Source organism: Aulonocara stuartgranti, assembly GCF_965226115.1.
Source record: "Aulonocara stuartgranti genome assembly, chromosome: 9".
NCBI classification, from domain to species: Eukaryota; Metazoa; Chordata; class Actinopteri; order Cichliformes; family Cichlidae; genus Aulonocara; species Aulonocara stuartgranti.
Window position 1 is genome coordinate 34,650,529 of NC_138960.1, and position 18,097 is coordinate 34,668,625.

Sequence of the window (18,097 nt, forward strand, 5' to 3'; positions counted from 1 at the left end):
ACGCCTCAGTCCACTAAGTCTGAACCTTAGTCACTAAAGAGGGCTTAAATCTGATCGCCCAGCTTCAGCCTGCTGCTGTTTGCTGATGTCATAACACATTAATATGCTTGATTACCTGTGCAGGTGAGCAAGACTGGTGCACAGATACTGGTGCACATGTGTGTGCATGTTCCTTATTTTCTGGTCGTTTTGTAAATAAAAAAATATTTTTCTCTGTTTGCTGTTTAAGTTTTGTTTTGCTTTTTTAATTTCATAAATAAATGTTTTCAGTGTTTTTGAGCCTCGTAACCTCAGGAGTGCAGGACACGTCCACACGATAAAGCTGCCGTCAGGTTTGACGCCTGCTCCAGTCATTGCATTTTGTTTGGCGATCAATCAGCACCAGCGTTGTTCTCCAGCTCGTGCTGTGACGATGAAAGTTTGCATACATTTTGTGAAATACACAAAACTTATTGCACGAGAACATTTTTATTTTCAGTGGTGCAGATTTGAACCTGCGCGCTGTCGTCCTCTCTGCGACGGTTTGAAATAAAGACGTGGCCCCGATGCTCAGATTTCACTTCATTCTTCAACAACAAAGCTCTGTGCTGTGTGATCTTGTCTGTCTGTGGGTGACACCGAGTTTGTTGCTATCAGCACGTTAACTGCTGATCTAAATCTGGCAGCAGGCGCGATCGTGCCTCAGTTGACACGTTCAAAGAAGAAATAAATGTTACTCAAACTGGCTTTGGTATTAACATCAGCTTTTCACACCTGCAGAGGGGAAGACGGTGCCGGTGGAGAGCAAAAATGGAAAGAGGACAGAGGGAGGAGGCGGAGGAGATGCAGGTGGAGGCCCAAAGTACTCCGTGTTCACCTGGTTTGTGGTCCTGGGTCTGCTGGGAGTCTGGAGCTCTGTGGCCGTGGTCTACTTCGACATCGTGGACTACGACACCGTGATCGGTGAGTTGGAGGGCGGGCGTGATAACATGGTGTAATTTAATGGAAGCAGACGCATGATTGATTCAGTGCCCAATTTCCTGAAGCTTTTATTTTGAAGGGGTGCAGACTTTGAACAGCTAAAAGCAGTGAGGGATTATTTTCTGGCAGAAGAGAGAAGTGGCTAACATGCGTCGATGTGGTTGTTTTGCAGAAGTAAAGCAGACATTCAGCATTTCATAAACCTCATCTTAATCTTCCTCCTGAATGAAGATGACATGCAGATTATCCTGTGATTATAAAAGTGAGCTCGGGTGAATTGCTCAACGTGTGGGGGCCCCACACGTTGCTTCAGTCAGCAAACATCTCACCAAGCAGCAGGCCGTGTTTAGTAACAGCACTGCACGCTGGTCACATGCAGTGAAAGTGGGATGTGTGATAATCTGTTCAAACATCGAACTGAGGCAGCGCCTGGAGGTTCAGACGGTCCAACTAGTGTGGCCGTTTCCCGGCTGTTACAGTTTAATATCCACAAAGAGGAGGAAGAGGAAGTTCACATAAAATGAGATCGTCTTTGTTTACACACCGTTTCTGATAAAACGACACAAAATTCCAAAACGCTTTGTCGACACGATGATGTCGTGATGCTTCTAAAGATGACAATGAGGAAGCAGATTCTGTGATCATGAGAAAGCTGGCTTTTCAGTTTGTAGGCACCCAGTGAATGACCCAGGGCGGACTCAAACCCAGGCCACCGTCGATGGGTCACCTGATCACTCCAGAGCGCTAAAGCAGCTCTCAGATCAGTTTCCTGCGCGTGAAAGACGGCCTCCTGCCATCTTCAGGCTCTGCGTTTCAGACCACTCCTGTTCTTCTCGATCCGATGCTTTGATAACAGACTTACTGAAAGTTTTGATGTCAGCTTGATAAACACCTTATCTTTTGTCTGATCTTTCACTTTCCCGCCTCTTTGCTGAGCTGCAGCACCACCTCGTCGCTGTTGCTTCATAAGTTTTCACAAATTTGCTCCCAAACTATAAAAAAATATTTCCGAGTTAAGTAATTTAACTGTGGTCGGTACAGACGACCCAACATGTCTTTACTGACCCTGGACCATCATTTATCCTGACGCAGAGTTACCTGACCAATCACAGTGCTGTCCACTGATCGGGTTTATTCTCAGCTGTGGGCTCTCCACAGTGGATCATGTCACGGTTACATCTAAATGTTACAAGACGACGATCCTTGGCAGTCTTTCTCTTCCTTCGGGTTCGCCTCCAACGTGAGAGCAGCGTGAGAACGTTTGTGGAGTCCCGCCGTGTGCAGAGAAGGAGACGTGCATCTGTTGGCCTATTTGGTTTGGTTCTCAGCAGCATTTCTGTCTGGGTCTCCAGCGTTCACACACACTGAAACACAATGTCAAAGTAGTGGTTTTTGTACAGGAACCCGGTGACTTCTTCATGTGGTTTGATGCCGAGTTTTCACAGCGCCTTCCTCTCAGTCAGACGTGAACAAACACAGCGTTTCAAAAGTACAGTAGCGTTTTGATCTGTGTGCACAAATGTATTCCACACATGCGTGCTGTGATTGAATGGTTTCAATGTGCCGTTAGCCGATTGTGGGGAGCTCTGAGTGTCTGCAGCTTAAAGCAGTGATGCTTTTTGGTGTGTGTACCAAAAGGAGCGAGACAAGCGGGAGGAAGTGAGCTTGTGGCCTGGAAATACACATGTTTGCTGTGGTCTGTGGTCGGTTGGGTTATTAACAGCTTTCATCTTGGCATACAAAAAGCTTAAATGCCATCCGAGGCCAGGTTGGAGCTTTGGACGACCTCCGGAGAAAACGGACCCAAGATAAACGTCAAAGAGCCAGAGGGAAGTTTGCTGAAATGTGTGCTCGCTAGACTTTTGGTCACGTCTTACAATCACTACAGTTTCAAAATGACTGAATGTGAAATACAGCCACCAGTTCCTCTTCTGTTTTTGAGCTCGTGACTGCAGTTAGGGTCAGTAAAGTAGTGCAGTCAGTTTTATACTGACTGCACTCCAGATAAGAACCCGCTACACTCTTTTCTTATTCATTCACACTTTCTCCTTTAAAATGTGTTTAACCTAGTAATATCAGTATGATGTCATAGCAGATATAACACCGTCACCCTCCGTCATTGCTTTAATTGGAATGTTTCCGTTTCGTTTCTTTTTTGTTGTTGTTGCTCACAGTTCATGTGGTTTCTTTCTTTCTCTTGTCTTTCACTGCTGTGGCCACCTACTTCCCTACTCACCTACAAACAACACCCTCTATTTCTCCATATTTTCACACCACGATCACGCAAACACATCAGCTCAACGGCAGCACATTCACAACAACCTCACAGCACGCACAGACTTGCAGGACACATAAGCAAGCCACGCTTGTTAATATTAGTGAATATTCACACACATAGTCAGACTTATGGAGCCTCTCACCACACTTCTTTTTCTCTTTCTATTTACAAACAAGGGATGTTTCCATATTCTCTCCACCTGTCTAAACGAAACACCCAGCATACATCATTAAACATACACGCACAATTAAGGGCATGCTGAGGTTTGTCACATGGAATGTAAATGGAGCTGGCACCAGAGGAAAGAGGTTAAAAATATTTAACCAGCTTAAAAAACTACAGGCAGATGTTGTTTTATTACAAGAAACTCACAAACCTGTCACAGGTTTAAATGAACTTAAAACACCTGAGTTTCCTAACGTGTTTGCAGCCGGTTATAATTCTAGACAACGGGGAGTAGCAATTTTAATACATAAAAATGTTAATTTTACAGTACTCGATACAGTTATAGATCCAGAGGGTAGATTTCTAATTATTAAACTATCAATATTGAACAAAAAACTATGTATTGTAAGTATATATGGTCCAAATGTTGATGAACCCTCATTCTTCCACGGTTTTTTTAGTGCACTCTCTGAACACCTTGATTGCACACTCATTCTTGGCGGTGACCTCAACCTTGGACTAAATGAAGAAATGGATAGGCTCAACACAACAGGAACTCAGCGCAATTGGCAGTCCACAAATATAATCAAACAGTATATGAACGACTTTGGTCTTTGCGATGCATGGCGCTCTCTTCACCCCACCAGTAAGGAATATACTTTTTTCTCACATGTCCATCACTCTTACTCTCGTCTGGATTATTTTTTGGTCAGCAGCTCACTGCTGAACGACATTTCAGACACTGAGATTCATCCTATAGCTGTCAGCGATCATGCTCCTGTATCTTTAACACTAATGCACAAGAATAATACTACGCCAAGTAAAAACTGGAGATTTAATATATCACTACTTAAAGATGAAGACTTTATTAAATACTTTAAAAAGGAATGGACTTCATATTTAGACTTTAATGACACTCCCGGAATATCTGCTTCTGTTCTATGGGAAGCAGGGAAAGCTGTAATGAGAGGTAAAATAATTTCTTTCTCATCACACAAAAAGAAAGAAGAAAACAAAAATATTCAGGAATTAGAAAAAAACATCAAATCACTAGAAGAAGCCTACGCGTCCCACCAAGATCAGGAAACATTGAACAAAATATGCAAAACAAAACTAGAATTAAATGAAACTATTAATAAAAAAACACAATTCCTTATACAAAGACTTCGCTTGCAGAATTTTGAACACAGTAACAAATCAGGTCGATTTCTAGCTAACCAGCTAAAAATAAATAAAGAAAAAACAACTATATGTGCTGCTAAAGATTTATCGGGGAACACAATATATGATCCTGGAAGAATAAACAACATTTTTAGGGATTTCTATGAAACTTTATACTCACCACAAATAAACCCATCTAAAAATGAAATTGATCTGTTTCTTGACAACGTAACTCTTCCAAAATTACTAGACAGTCAAGCAATGGAATTGGATTCGCCACTGACGCCAAGTGAACTCCAGGAAGCCCTGATAAGTATGCCCAATAATAAGGCTCCAGGTCCAGACGGCTTCCCTGCAGAATTCTACAAAGAATTCTGGACAATTTTGGCACCAGTATTCCACAGCATGTTGCAGGAAATCGAGGAAAAGGGCAGACTACCACCAAATATGAATTCTGCCAACATTAGTCTCCTGCTAAAACCAGGCAAAGACCCTTTATTTCCCTCAAGCTATCGTCCAATTTCTCTTTTAAATGTAGACCTTAAAATAATCTGCAAAGCTCTCTCAAAGAGATTAGAGAAAATGACCCCCCTCTTAATTCATCCTGACCAAACTGGTTTCATAAAAGGTCGGCACTCCTCAACAAACACTCGTAGATTACTTAATTTAATAGACTACTCATACGATAAAAACATCGAAGCCATAATATTATCTCTAGATGCAGAAAAAGCATTTGACAGAGTTAATTGGAAATTTTTATTCGCAACTTTACACAAATTTGGTTTTGGAAACTCTTTCATAAACTGGATAAGAATATTATACAATTCCCCAACGGCTCGTATCAGAACAAATGACCAGACATCCTCCAGCTTCTGTCTCCTGAGGGGCACCAGACAGGGATGCCCACTCTCCCCTTCACTTTTTGCAATTTTTATCGAACCTCTAGCAGCAGCATTTAGACAGGCTACAACAATTAAGGGCATAAAATGTAAGAACATAGAACATAAAATCAGTCTCTATGCGGATGATGTGTTGCTTTTTCTGCAAAACACACAAACCAACCTCTCTGAGGTAATTACTTTAATAAACTGGTTTTCAAGAGTTTCAGATTATTCAATTAACTGGCCAAAATCTACAGTTCTCCCCATTAACTGCTCCTTCCATAATTCTTCCTCTGCCCCACTGCAATCCGGAAATATTAAATATTTAGGTATTAATATCTCTCCTAAGCTTTCAGACTTAACTAAACTAAACCACATCCCACTTCTAAAGAAAGTAGAAGGCGATCTGACTAGATGGAAATCTTTACCCATATCACTCATGGGAAGGGTCGCCACTATAAAAATGATGATCTTGCCAAAAATAAATTACTTATTTTTGATGATCCCTAACAAACCATCACAAGATTGGTTCAGATCTCTGGATTCATATATTTCCAAATTCCTTTGGAAAGATAAACCCCCGCGTATTAGCTTAAAAACGCTACAAAGAACCAAGGATAGAGGAGGATTAGATCTGCCTAATTTTCACCAATACTTCTTAGCCAACAGGCTTCAGTTCATCTCAGAATGGTTAAAACATACCTTCTTAGTTGAGCCCTGGCTAGATGTTGAACAGGCACTATGTAAGGATCTAGAGATTTCAGACCTACCATTTATTAGCTCAAACATCAAAAGACATGAATGCTTTAAAAGTATCAACATCAGCTTTTCTCTAACAGCATGGTGGGAGTTTCTAAAAATAACGGAGTCTTCATTAATCCCATGCAAACGTACACCTATCTGGAATAACCCTGACATATTACAAAACAATAATATGATTAATTTCCCAGAATGGAGTTGTAAAGGAATTAAATACTTAGAACATATATTAGAGGGAACAGAATTTATTCCATTTGACAGACTAGTTGAACAATATGGGATCAACAAGACAAGGTTTTTAGAATATCAACAAATTAAATCCATAGTAAAAAAGAAATTTAACCTCAGTCAAGTTGAATTACAAACACCACTAAGTGCGGCACATTTTCTTACTCTTAAATCCCCCAAATTATTATCTAAAATATACAGAACACTTTCTAAATTAGATGAATCAATATCCCTTCCTACTGCAAAGTGGGAAGCAGATTTATCAGTCAACCTAGACCAAAACTTCTGGTCTCAGATTTGCTTAAAAACTTTTAAATTAATTAAAAATCCCAGTCTGCAATTAATACAATACAAAATACTTCATAGAGTGCACTATACAGGTCATCGGATGTTCAAGATGGGCTTTACATCTTCCAACAACTGCTCACACTGTCAAGGCAATACACCAGACAATTACATCCACGCTCTTTGGTTCTGTCCACCAGTGCAAAAGTTTTGGCGCGAGATATGTGAAGACTTATCAAAATGTCTGAAATGTAACATTCCAACCTCCCCCTTAGTGTGTTTGTTGGGCAGCTTAGATAATGTCACTTCAGAAAAGAATATAGCCCATATGATCTTCACTGCCCTATGCATAGCCAAGAAAACAGTCCTCATGAACTGGAAAAATAAAAATAATCTTAATTCTAACCAATATAGAAATTATCTATTAGATTACATTAGTCTTGACACAGCCTCTGCCACCACATTAGATCAATTGCTCTGGGCCCCTTTTATCAGCTCCATCACCTAGTGGGGGTGGGGGGTCATAGTTTGGTCCCGCCTTCACTGTTGTGATTGGTGAGGGGGTAGGGACAGGCTTAGGGCGTCGGGGGGTTCCCCGGAGGCATCTTCCTTGGGGGGCTCAACCCGGGGTAGCGGTCACGTCCGGTTGAGGGCTCTGTTGGCTCTCAGGTGACTGTTTCCTCGTGGCTGCGTGCAGCGGGGCTAGGGGAGGGTCTGTGCTGACGGACGCGGGTTACTGACCTGGCAACCTGGCTGCCCCTGGGTGGGTCCGGGATGGGCGTGAGGTTCTGGGGGCGCTCCGTCTCTGGGCTGGGGCCCGGGCTGGGCCTCGGGGGCTCGGGTCCTGGTTGGTGTGTTGCCGGGGTTGTGGGCGGGTGGGTGCATGGGGGCCCGGCCCTGGAGCAGGGTGCCGCCGGTGCATCGAGCCGCCTGGGGGGCTCTTCAACTGGTGGGGGGGATGGTCACATCTTGCAGGAGCTTTCTTCTCTCAGGAACTCTCTCTGCAGGAGGGGGAGATACAGGAGAGGTGGAGGAAGATCTCAGCCTGGGCGTTTACCGTCTTATGTAGTCTGGAAGATGTGTGGTTGGTGGGGTGGGTGCAGTTTTCTCTGTGGTGGGGTTGGGTGGACTGTCCAGGGCTCTGTGGAGCCGGGGGGCGCTACTGCACTGGGCCCCGGTCTGATGGGCTTGGGCCCCCCTTCCCTGGCGGGTCGCGGAGGGTGGGAGTGCCTACTGGGGTCAGCGGGGGAGCTGGCCCCAGGGAGGGGTTACCTGCCCCTCCCTTCCTTCCCTCCCCATCTCCAGCTGCCTCCCTCTTCCCGCTCCTCCACAACCACCCACACATGCAGGGCCTTGGAGTGGGGGTATGTCACCAGGGTGCAGAGGAGGCTACCCCCCCCCCCCCGTCCCCTGTCCCCTTCTGGCTGCCTCTGCCTCAATTTTATCCCACAACTTAGACATTCACATTATTCACACTCTCATTACACATACATATAGGATCTTGGGGGTGGGCACAATCACGGAGTCCAAATCACCATCAGGGTGTATACCTCACCCCTGACGTCGTTGCCCACCTCTCAATTTTAAATACACGTAGACATTGAGGGTTAGCAGGAGGGACTATGCGCTTACCTGCTGCTCCTTGGCAGGTAGCTCCATGCCCTCCTGGGTTTTAATTGCACCTTAGAACACATATGCATCAACACTACAATGAGCGGGTGGAGGGAGGTTTGGAGTCTTCTCCCACCCCCATTCTCTGCGGCCTGCTGGAGCGGGAGGGCTAGTAGGAGGAGTTGGCCGTCCGACTGCGGTCTGGGGTGTGGGGCCTCCCTGCTACTGCGGAGTCGGGGTGGTCTGCCTCTCCCCACCGCAGGGAAAAGGGTAACACCACCTGGGTCTGGGTGCAATTCCCCCCTCCAGGGGCAAGGGTACCTAGACCCGGTTTGTAGAGTACGCTTGGGGAGTGTGATTGTGTGTACAGCGTCTCTTTATGTCTGTCTCCACGTTGGTTGAGTGTGGAGTGAGTGCATATGAGAGCATGAGGGTGGGAATGGATGTTTGTGTCTGTGTGTGCCTGTATGTCTGTGTCTATATGTCAGGTTGGGTATCAGACGCCACCTCTCTGGGGACACCTCAGGCCCTCCAAGGTTTGGAGGCCTATCTCCACCCACCACCACTTCCCCTGCCGGTGGCGGACTCCCTCAGGTGTCGGTGTGTTGGTGGTTCTTTGTGTCTGGGGGTGGGCGTCCGGGTACACACCGGCTCACTCCTTGGCGGCTGCTTGTCGGGGCCTGGGGCCTGGGGCTCGCTCGGGCCCCTTTGGAGGTGGGGTGCCCCCGGCCTCTCGGCCTAGGGCTCGGTCACTCAGGCGCAGCTGGGGGCCGGCGGAGCTCACGGGCGCGTCACTGCAACTCCCCCTGACTTCTGCTCCGCGGCTGCTGGGCGAGCCCTCATCTGGGACTCTCCTCAGCTCTTACTGGGACAGTGGCGCGGCTGCCCCTCTGTTGGTCTTCCATGGTCTCTTGTGTTCTGGGGGCCTCTGGATGTCTGGAGTTTTGATCTCCTCCATACCCGCTTCACACCCTGGAGGACGGGGCTGTGGCCCCCCCACACTCCCTAGCAGATCATTACATGGAGAAACCTTTGGAATGCAAGCATGCTGATCCACACAGGTATGCACACATGGGTATTCACAGACGCGGACTAAAGCTTTCTTGGCTGCTGCCTCAAAGCACACTGTGCGCTGTCTATCTTGCGTGCTGCACAATATCGTTTATTACTTAGTAAATACTGATATCTATGACTAGCTAGTTTATTGTGATGGTGCTTTGTTTTCTCTATTATTATGTTGCTCTTTGTTGTTTGCTGTCTCCTCTGTTTGTTTTTGTTTGTTTGTTTTTTTTCTCCATACAGGTGACCCAGGAGTTTTTTTTTTTTTTTTTTTTGTCTCTCTTCCCCCCCCTTCTCACCGTCTCTTCTCCCCTTTGGTTTTCTTTCTTTCTCTCCCCCTCTCTCTCTCATTCATTCCCCCTGTCCTATTTATTAAAAAAAAAAAAAAAAAAAAAATGACAAAGGATGAACTGAAGCTCTGCCATCACGTAATGTCGCATACTGCTGTTTCTGATGTCATTTAGAAAAAAAAAAAAAAAAAAAGTAAAGTAGTTTTGGGGGATGTTTTTGGTTTTGTTTCTTGGGCTCTGACTGTTTTTTAGTCACGCCAACTTTGCTGTTTGATCACGCGGTTCTGATCAGTTCATCGTCGAGTCACAATTTCTGCAAAGCAGTCCTGAGCTATCAGTCTCAAAATAAGACTGGAGGGTTAAGCTTCCAGGTTAAAGAACGCCGTCCATAAAATCTGCACAGGAAACGCTGAAACCAGGAGACGGCTGCCACCTGTCGTGACTCGCACACCTGAAAGCAACAAGGATGCGTGACAACGCCACAGCGGACTGATCTCAAGACCCTGGTTCCAGTTCTTTGTGGGAAAATGCGCTTTTTTAAGTGAAAAGTAACAACAGCGAAAACGGCGACTCTGCTGTGTCACATTACAAACTGATCCTCATCTCAAACTTCCCTCCTCAGACTGATAAACGACCTTGTATCTGTAGACATCATGACTCCATTGTGCACACACATCGGCCACAGCTGTGAGCAACTTCCTGTTCAGCTCTCAGTTACGAGCTTTCATTGTATGGAAATGATAACCACAGTGAGACAGGCTAACTGAGACGTGAGCGCCGTTGGTTGACTCTGCTTCTGTACAGCTGTTTGGATCACGTCATGGCGTCAGCTGCACAGCGTGCAGACATGCAGACGGCAGAATCCTGTCAGGGTTTCTGCTTTTTAGTTTCTTCAGACAGATGCAGAGAAGGAGCTGCAGGCCGGACTCAAACCCGGGACGGCTGTATGGCATATGGTCGCCTGCTCACCCACTGCGCTAAACCGATGGCTGATTCAGTGTTTCTGTAAAGGAAAGTGTGTTTCTGATACTAGAAATGAATATTAAATAAATTCTAACAACAGCTGATCAAGCTTAAACGTGCTGCTGCTGTTTAGCGCAACATTGCTGGTTTCCTCTTTCTGGCGCAAAGTGGGAGATAAACAAACGAGAGACGATCAGCTGATCATTGATCAGTTTCATGATTGAAGTAGAAACAGGAGAGGGGGGGAGAGAATGAGAGAAGAAGAGGCAGCTGTGCAGCAAACACACAGAATAACTCCAGCTTTGTGTGTTTTTCATTGTAGCTGAAGTTTGGGACAAAATGTTCCTTTTCACCTCAATAAGAAACGCGTAATATTTTCTCTGAATACCAGACGATTCTGTTTTAATTAACCTTATGAACAAAATAAAGTTCAACATCAGTAACATAGCACCACCCAGCTGTATAGAAACTCCGTCATGCTAGCTAGCACGCAGTACGGAAAAGTCAGAATAACGAAAATAAACTCCACCTACACTTGGTTTATATCTGACCCAGAGAGACTGCAGGTCAGAACTTCTTACCTGAAGTTCAGTTCACACTCGGACCGGCGGCCGCCTCTGGTCTCTCCTCCTCCAGCCTCCCCTTTCCCTCATCCACCTGCTGGCCTCCACCACGTGCTAATGTTATTGAATCTGTGGAAGCTCCGCCACAGCCACCACACGAAGTAACGAATAACCAGCCCAGTTATCCCAGTAACGAGTAACGCGTTCCTGACTTTGGCATAATAACTAGTTACCGTGCTCGTTACCAATAATAACGTAGTTGCTGTGACGCGTTACTTAATAACGCGTTAGTCCCAACACTGCTTCTGAGGGTGCATTAAATACATTAGAGGGTTAACTAGGCAACTGAGTTTGGGATTTTATGCTAGTGACCGACAGCCAGCTACAAGAAAATATATGTTTCTAAATGAGCTGGCCACGCTAGCACTTTGCTCGCCACCTCACCTCTCTGCCACGTTTACCTTTGTCCCCAAATTGGATTCAGGTTGATGGGTCAACAATTCTGACAGTTTGAATAGAAGCACAGAGACTCACTGAATCAGTCAGGTGTGCTGGAAGTGGTGGAAAGTGCACAAACAACTTTATTGGGGACGGCTGCTGTTTTTGGCTTTTTGTGGGCAGAGTCACAGAATTTGTGGTTGTACTTGTTTTTGCAGCTAGCACGCAACGTGTGTGTGTGTGTGTCTGTGTGTGTGTGTGTGTGTGTGTGTCTGTGTGTGTGTGTGTGTGTGTGTGTGTGCGTGTGTCTGTGTGTGTGTCTGTGTGTGTGTGTGTGTGTCTGTGTGTGTGTGTGTGTGTGTGTGTGTGTGTGTCTGTGTGTGTGTCTGTGTGTGTGTGTGTGTGTGTGTGTGTGTGTGTGTCTGTGTGTGTGTCTGTGTGTGTCTGTGTGTGTGTGTGTGTGTGTGTCTGTGTGTGTGTGTGTGTGTCTGTGTGTGTCTGTGTGTGTGCGTGTGTGTGTGTCCTGGAAGGTTTGTTTTTTCTAATGCTGATAACCATCGTTCGATAACGTGACTCACTGGGCAGACCGGTTTAAAACATGGTCGGGGACAAAAACAAGTCTGCTGCTGTCTAAATGAACCAAACTGCATTTTGTAAATAAGAGAAGATTGTAGCAGAAAAGGTTGTTTAATGTCTGTGAGGCAAAGTGTCTCTGACTTCACAATCTGCTCGGACAAGAAGGAAACTGAAAGCAGAGTGACTGGTGGAGCCTTACAGGCTGATATCTCCTCTGTGCAGCGGGATCTGTGTAATAAAGTCTTTATCTGCTGTGTAAACGGTGCATATGTTTACACCCCGGCCCTTCACAATAAAAGCCTCTCACTTTGCTGGAGGTGTTTCACTGTAAAGCAGAGCCATAAACTGTTTGTAATGACTGTGCTGATCTAAACAGTGACTCTGCAATGCTTTAACCTCCTGTGGCCTCTTCTTCCTCCCTCCTCTTCTTCCTCTTCTCTCTGTGTTATCTCTGCACGCAGCCAGAGCTAAGGAGTTTCGTATGAACTTTTCTGAAGTTTTACAAGGTACAGTCTCAACATTTAACCCGCCATAACTACACATCCCCATCCATCGTATTACACCCTGATTCCATCAGAGCCCACTGTGACTGCAAGCTGCAGGTGGAAGAATCACGTTTCTGCTTTTAAAATAGTTTAAAATGAACCTTCGACAGAATGTGAACAAACAGCAGCTGTGAAGTTGTGTCCAAGATGATGAAGAGAGTTTGATTAGAGGCAGAGCTCTGCCAGATTGTACAGAGAGTTAATGTAAGGGAAGTTGCATTGGTAACTACGGTTCTGTGAATTCCCGGGTGACTTTCAGTGGTGGTAAACGAGGTGGTCACCTTGTGTCTCCTTGTGCTGTAAACACAGCCGCATGTCTGAGTGTAGGCCGCCTGCGCGTGTACGCTGTTGGTTACCACGTGGCAGCCAGCATCCATAGCAAACACTCCAGGTGAGCAGCTGTTATCCAGGAACTGGCAGAGCCGTAGTTACCTGCATGACTTCCTCTCTGTTTCGTTCACTTCTCTCATAGATCTGAGTGTCTCTGCTCAAATCTTATCTTGTCCTGCGAGGAGACATGTCTACCTCGTTTACTGTCACGGGGCATCAGGAGGGAATGGAAATAGAGCCTTTATTAACTCAGTATGGACAGGTTTTATGAAAATGAAATAGAAAGTTAAAAGGTTAAGAGATCGGCCTACCGCCTGGTAAGCTCCTGCCTGTGGCCTGGTCTCTGAGCTGGCAGCTGTAGAGATGTCTGCCTTCTCTTTAATATTTAATATGATGGGACTAAAGGTGCTCGTTTTATATTTTACTGTTTTATAGGTTTTGGTGGTCCGGCTAACTGAGAGGTCCACAAAACTAAACAGCAGCATTTGAAATGCTTTCGATTTGTGGTTTGAGTCGGGGTCTGATCGGTGGGGCTGCTGCTTATAACAGACAGAATTCTCCTCATCACCACATCCTTCCTCTTTTAACAGAGACACTTCCTCTGTGCACTTTAACAGACTGATGCATGCTTTTATTTTTGTGACTATTTTTGCCTTTATTTGATAGAGCAGCAGTGAAGCTGCACCCAGAGAGGATGCTTTTAGTCTGTTTCTGTCACATGGTCAGAGCTTCATTTACCACTGCTGTGACTCTGAAGCCGGCCCTGTGACGGCATCAGACAGAAAATGACCGAAACAAGACCGAAGGCCTGATTCACTAATGTGCAGCTAAACCATAAAGAACTAATTATTTATAACATGCTGCAGAGAGATGAAAAACATCAAAAACACACTTTGTTACATTTTCCTTTGTCCTTTTTCACCACCTGAGCTCTTGTAGTAACATCCTCTCATTACATTTTCTTCCTCTGCTGTGGTTTAATGGCACCAAATAGAGAACTGATACCATCTTAACAAAACTGGTGAATGCAAACCATGGATGGACACAGATGTAGCCACCGTGATGCCAGCACAGAGACCAGCATTTTTCCTTCCTTTCTTTTTTTTCTGGCGCTTTGAATCCGACTCTTAGAATAACCAAAATTTACAACAAGGGCTTAAAGTTTTATTCAGTACGATCCAAGACGAGCGGCACATAGAAAATATGAGACACAGAGAACTTTAAAGTGTTGCAGTTGACTCTGGTAGCTGCATGCACAAACATTTTCGTGTTTTTCAGAATTTGTTGGTTGAACTTCATCTCCTCTTCCTCCTCCAGGTAAACTGACGGCCTACGACACAGACGGAGACGGAGACTTTGACGTGGAGGACGCCAAAGTTCTGCTTGGCAAGTCTGCTTTAATTTTGCTGTTTGCTGCCCGCTTTTCTGCCTGCCTGATGTGGTTTACAGACGTGTGACAGTGCCTCGGATTCAGAGATTAACCCGTCAAACATAAACTGAGCTTAAAACCAGCTGAAGCATCACAGGAAGCCACAAAGCTCAGGTTTAACACAGAGTCAGCAGCGTGACTGCAAACGCAGACGAGATGCTCAGAGATGAAAGTGTGTGGGCCACGAGTCCATTGCTAATGGAGGAAAAAACCCTGAGAGACGGTGCTGTGAAACAGGGGAAGCATGCAAATATAAAGACGACTGCAGAACTGCAATAAAAATAAATGAAAATGAGCTGCAGCTCAGGGTTCTGACAGTTTAAATGTCCATCGCTGGCACAGAGAAGTGCCTGATCTACTGTATCAGTGTCCCTGCAGGTCGTTGCTAAAATCTGTCAAGTATGAATTTATAAATCAAGAGAGGAAGGTCTGAAACGGTCGTGAGACACAGCAGGCGTGTTGTCATGTTTCAGGGTGTAGTTACGCGGCGCAAAGTTTTGATTGTCGGCTGGTTGGTTGGGAAAAAATGAGACAGTCAGTAAGGGTTGGATCTCCAGCATGAAGAGAAAGTGAGGTAGGCTTTTCCCACATGAGAGCAGGACGTCATGGTCAAGCTTCTTCAAGTAATTAGTAAACAGACATCAGCTGAACATCTGGATGTTATAAGAATTGGCCTTTTGGTACGTTGTCATAGTTCTACTTCCTCTTTCATGGTTAAGTTATACATTACATATGCATATTATTACGAATCCCTAAGCCACAGAAAGCTGGCACAGCAGCCCTTCAGCCTTTCTCTGAGACAGAGGGTCGTTCGGTAGACGCTCTGGCTCGAGCTGCTGCTGCTGGACACTTCTAAGATTGGGTGGTTCGCTCAAGTCTTACTGGGTGGAGACCACGGGGCGCACTGGAGAGATTATGTGTCTCAGAGGGCTTGGGACCGCTGAAGGGTGTGTCCAAGGAGAGGTCAAGGAAAGGGAGGCTCAGCTCGCTGCCACCATGACCTCGAACAACATACGGAGAAAATGGATGGAAGGATAAACGTTCTGTAAAGCCAAGGAGTTTCACAAATCCTGCACAATAAACAGAGAACATCAATGATCAGAGTGCTGAAGGGACACTGTTGAATATTTCCATACCTAAGTAGAACTAGAAAACCAGACCATGTTCCCTCACTTCTACTTAAATTTAGTGTGTTGAGGTCTCAGACGGGCCTTAAACACCGTTCATTATTTCACTGGTTCAGATTTAGCACTTAGTGTTACGCTGCTTTTACAAAACCTCGACAGGATTGTGAACATTTGTGGCTACTAGAGCGGCTTCATTACGCAGCTGTCTCCAGTTTGAAAACGAGTGTTTAAACCAACCACAGCACAGCCCGCCTGTGATCTTCAGGTAGAAATGGATCTGCTGCAGGCATCGTTTTCTGTTTCCATGATTTGAAGCTTTTTTTTTTTTGGACACTTTTCTTTGAGTTTCTCAACAACTGTCATTACCTTCAACAAAAGCGGAAGTTTTCATTTGAAACCTGTTTATGTATCTCAAAGATCAGTTTTCTGCTCTGTCTTTCACTTCAAAGATGATCTTATTATTTATGAGGCCGAGAGCTTTTACTTTTTTAGGTTTTGTTGCCAGTAAACTGAAGACAGTAACCGAGAGTGCAAACAGGAGGTGGTGTTTTCAGACTCTACCACGGCAGCTTTGCATGATTCCCAGTTTAGAATAATCCTTCTTTGTCTGGGCTGTGGGCAACCCCATCAGTTCATCTTATGTCTGATCTGAGCCATAGTATCTGCTTCCTTTAAGCAATGTGGGTGGGGCTTGTGTGAAATGACCATATCAGGTAAAACCCTCCTTGTGACATCACACAGATCTAAGAATAGAAAAAACAGCTTGAACCTGAGTGTTTAGATCAATCTGCCAACTCATTGTTTGAAACTTTGTTAAAAATAAACATCCAGAGTTTGAACAGGTGATAAATGACCGGAAATAAGAAATGTATTGAGTCTGTGTTTTGATAGGGCCAGGCAAGTATTGCAACCTCCTGTAAATAACAACAGAGTGTTGATAGCATCCGCTGGCAGTATGAAGTCTTAATGGGAAGCTGTGTTATAGATGTCGTGTTTGAAGTAGTCTTAGCAGGAACGTGGCCGCCTCTGTTCGTTTTTATTGAGCGGACGTCGTGTCAGAGGTCATCTGACGTGGTTGAGACAGGAAGTAAAATCTTTATTAAATGTCTATAATTCATCTTTAACTCACTATCTTTCTCTTGTCCCGTCTCATCACCCTGTATTTATTTATTTTACCACACTTTTTTGTTCCAGTTTACTCCCCCCGTCCATCCTCCCTCCATCGCATCATTTCCACTTCTTTTCCTTTATAATTTCCTCCTTTGATCCCTCTGCACTTCCACCCGTCCCTTTTCTTCTCTTCCTCTCTCTTCCGTCAGGCCTGACCAAAGATGGCAGCGGTAGTGCGAATGCCGAGTCGCTCGAGGAGGTTCTTAATATTTTAGCTGAGGAGGGCTCTGATTGGATCTATGGCTTCTTCACCTTCCTTTATGACGTAGTGTCCTCGCCCTTAGAGCCAGGTGAGGAGGAGGAAGCGGCGGCCTCTGAGATGATGGAGGAGGAGGAGGGCGGGACAGCCTCCTCGGATGACGGGGAGGTTAAAGGGGTCATACTGGACCTCCAGAACCAATAGGAAGCAGAGACACAGGCGGTAGGGAGGCTGCCTGGTCCCGACCAGACTGGGATGTGCTGTAACCCAGTATGATTGGAGGAGGCCAAACAGGGCAGACTGGTCCGAGTTTTAATTTAATAAATCCGAAACACCACAAGCAGGAAGAGCTGAAGGCTGAAGGGATTCCAAATAACGATCGATCTACGGGATTCGTTTGTTTGACATTAACAGATCTTCTCCATCAGATAAAAATGTCCTGCGAGGTCAGAGGTCAAACGGTAAAGCAGGTGCTAGTGGCAACTGGAGGAAAACTGAAGGAAATTCATTTTTAGGGACGATAACGAGTTTGAATTTAACCCAGCTGTTACCTCCGCTCTCATTCATGATAACATTTTTAAACAGACAGAAGATGTAAGCGACCGACCGCGAACAAAGCGAGAGCTTTGGTGCTGTAGCTGTACCGTACGGAGGGTCGAAAGTGCCAGGATAACAAAGTAAACAAGCCAGTAAATAATTCACAATACAGAAATAAAATACTACAAGACACCACTGACAACCAGTCAAAGGGAAACAAATAAAAAATAATTCAATAGAAAAATTCAGACTAAATTTATTCAAAAGGGAAAGTAATTATTGTCACGTTTTCTGAAACTATAAACACCTTTATTCATTTCTGTATAATTTATGATGCAGTTACCAGTGAAATATTCAACATATTAGTCATTTAATTTGTTAATTAATGTTTACATTTTTGGTCTAAGCGTTATATAAAATCAGTTATCCTTAAATGTCTGTCGTCACAGGTCAGTTTTATACAAACTCAAGGACACGATCTTTGATGTCACAGAGGGCGTTTATCCTCTTTATTCACCTTTATGTTCTCATCTTTGTACGCAG

The 18,097-nt window shown here is 45.0% G+C and overlaps 1 protein-coding gene across 8 annotated transcripts in view; it reads left to right on the plus strand.

Moving 5' to 3' along the window:
• unm_hu7910 (un-named hu7910) overlaps positions 1 to 18,097 on the plus strand; it is a 49,147-nt gene that overhangs the window by 6,185 nt on the left and 24,865 nt on the right. For 6 of the 8 annotated variants that reach the window (XM_082546331.1, XM_082546332.1, XM_082546334.1 and 3 more), the window contains exons 2-4: positions 760 to 942; positions 12,679 to 12,723; positions 14,410 to 14,478. In XM_082546331.1, the coding sequence (XP_082402457.1) occupies positions 760 to 942; positions 12,679 to 12,723; positions 14,410 to 14,478 (297 nt within the window). The remainder of the gene's footprint in view (positions 1 to 759; positions 943 to 12,678; positions 12,724 to 14,409; positions 14,479 to 18,097) is intronic. The other 2 variants (XM_082546333.1, XM_082546336.1) reach the window with 1 other exon arrangement.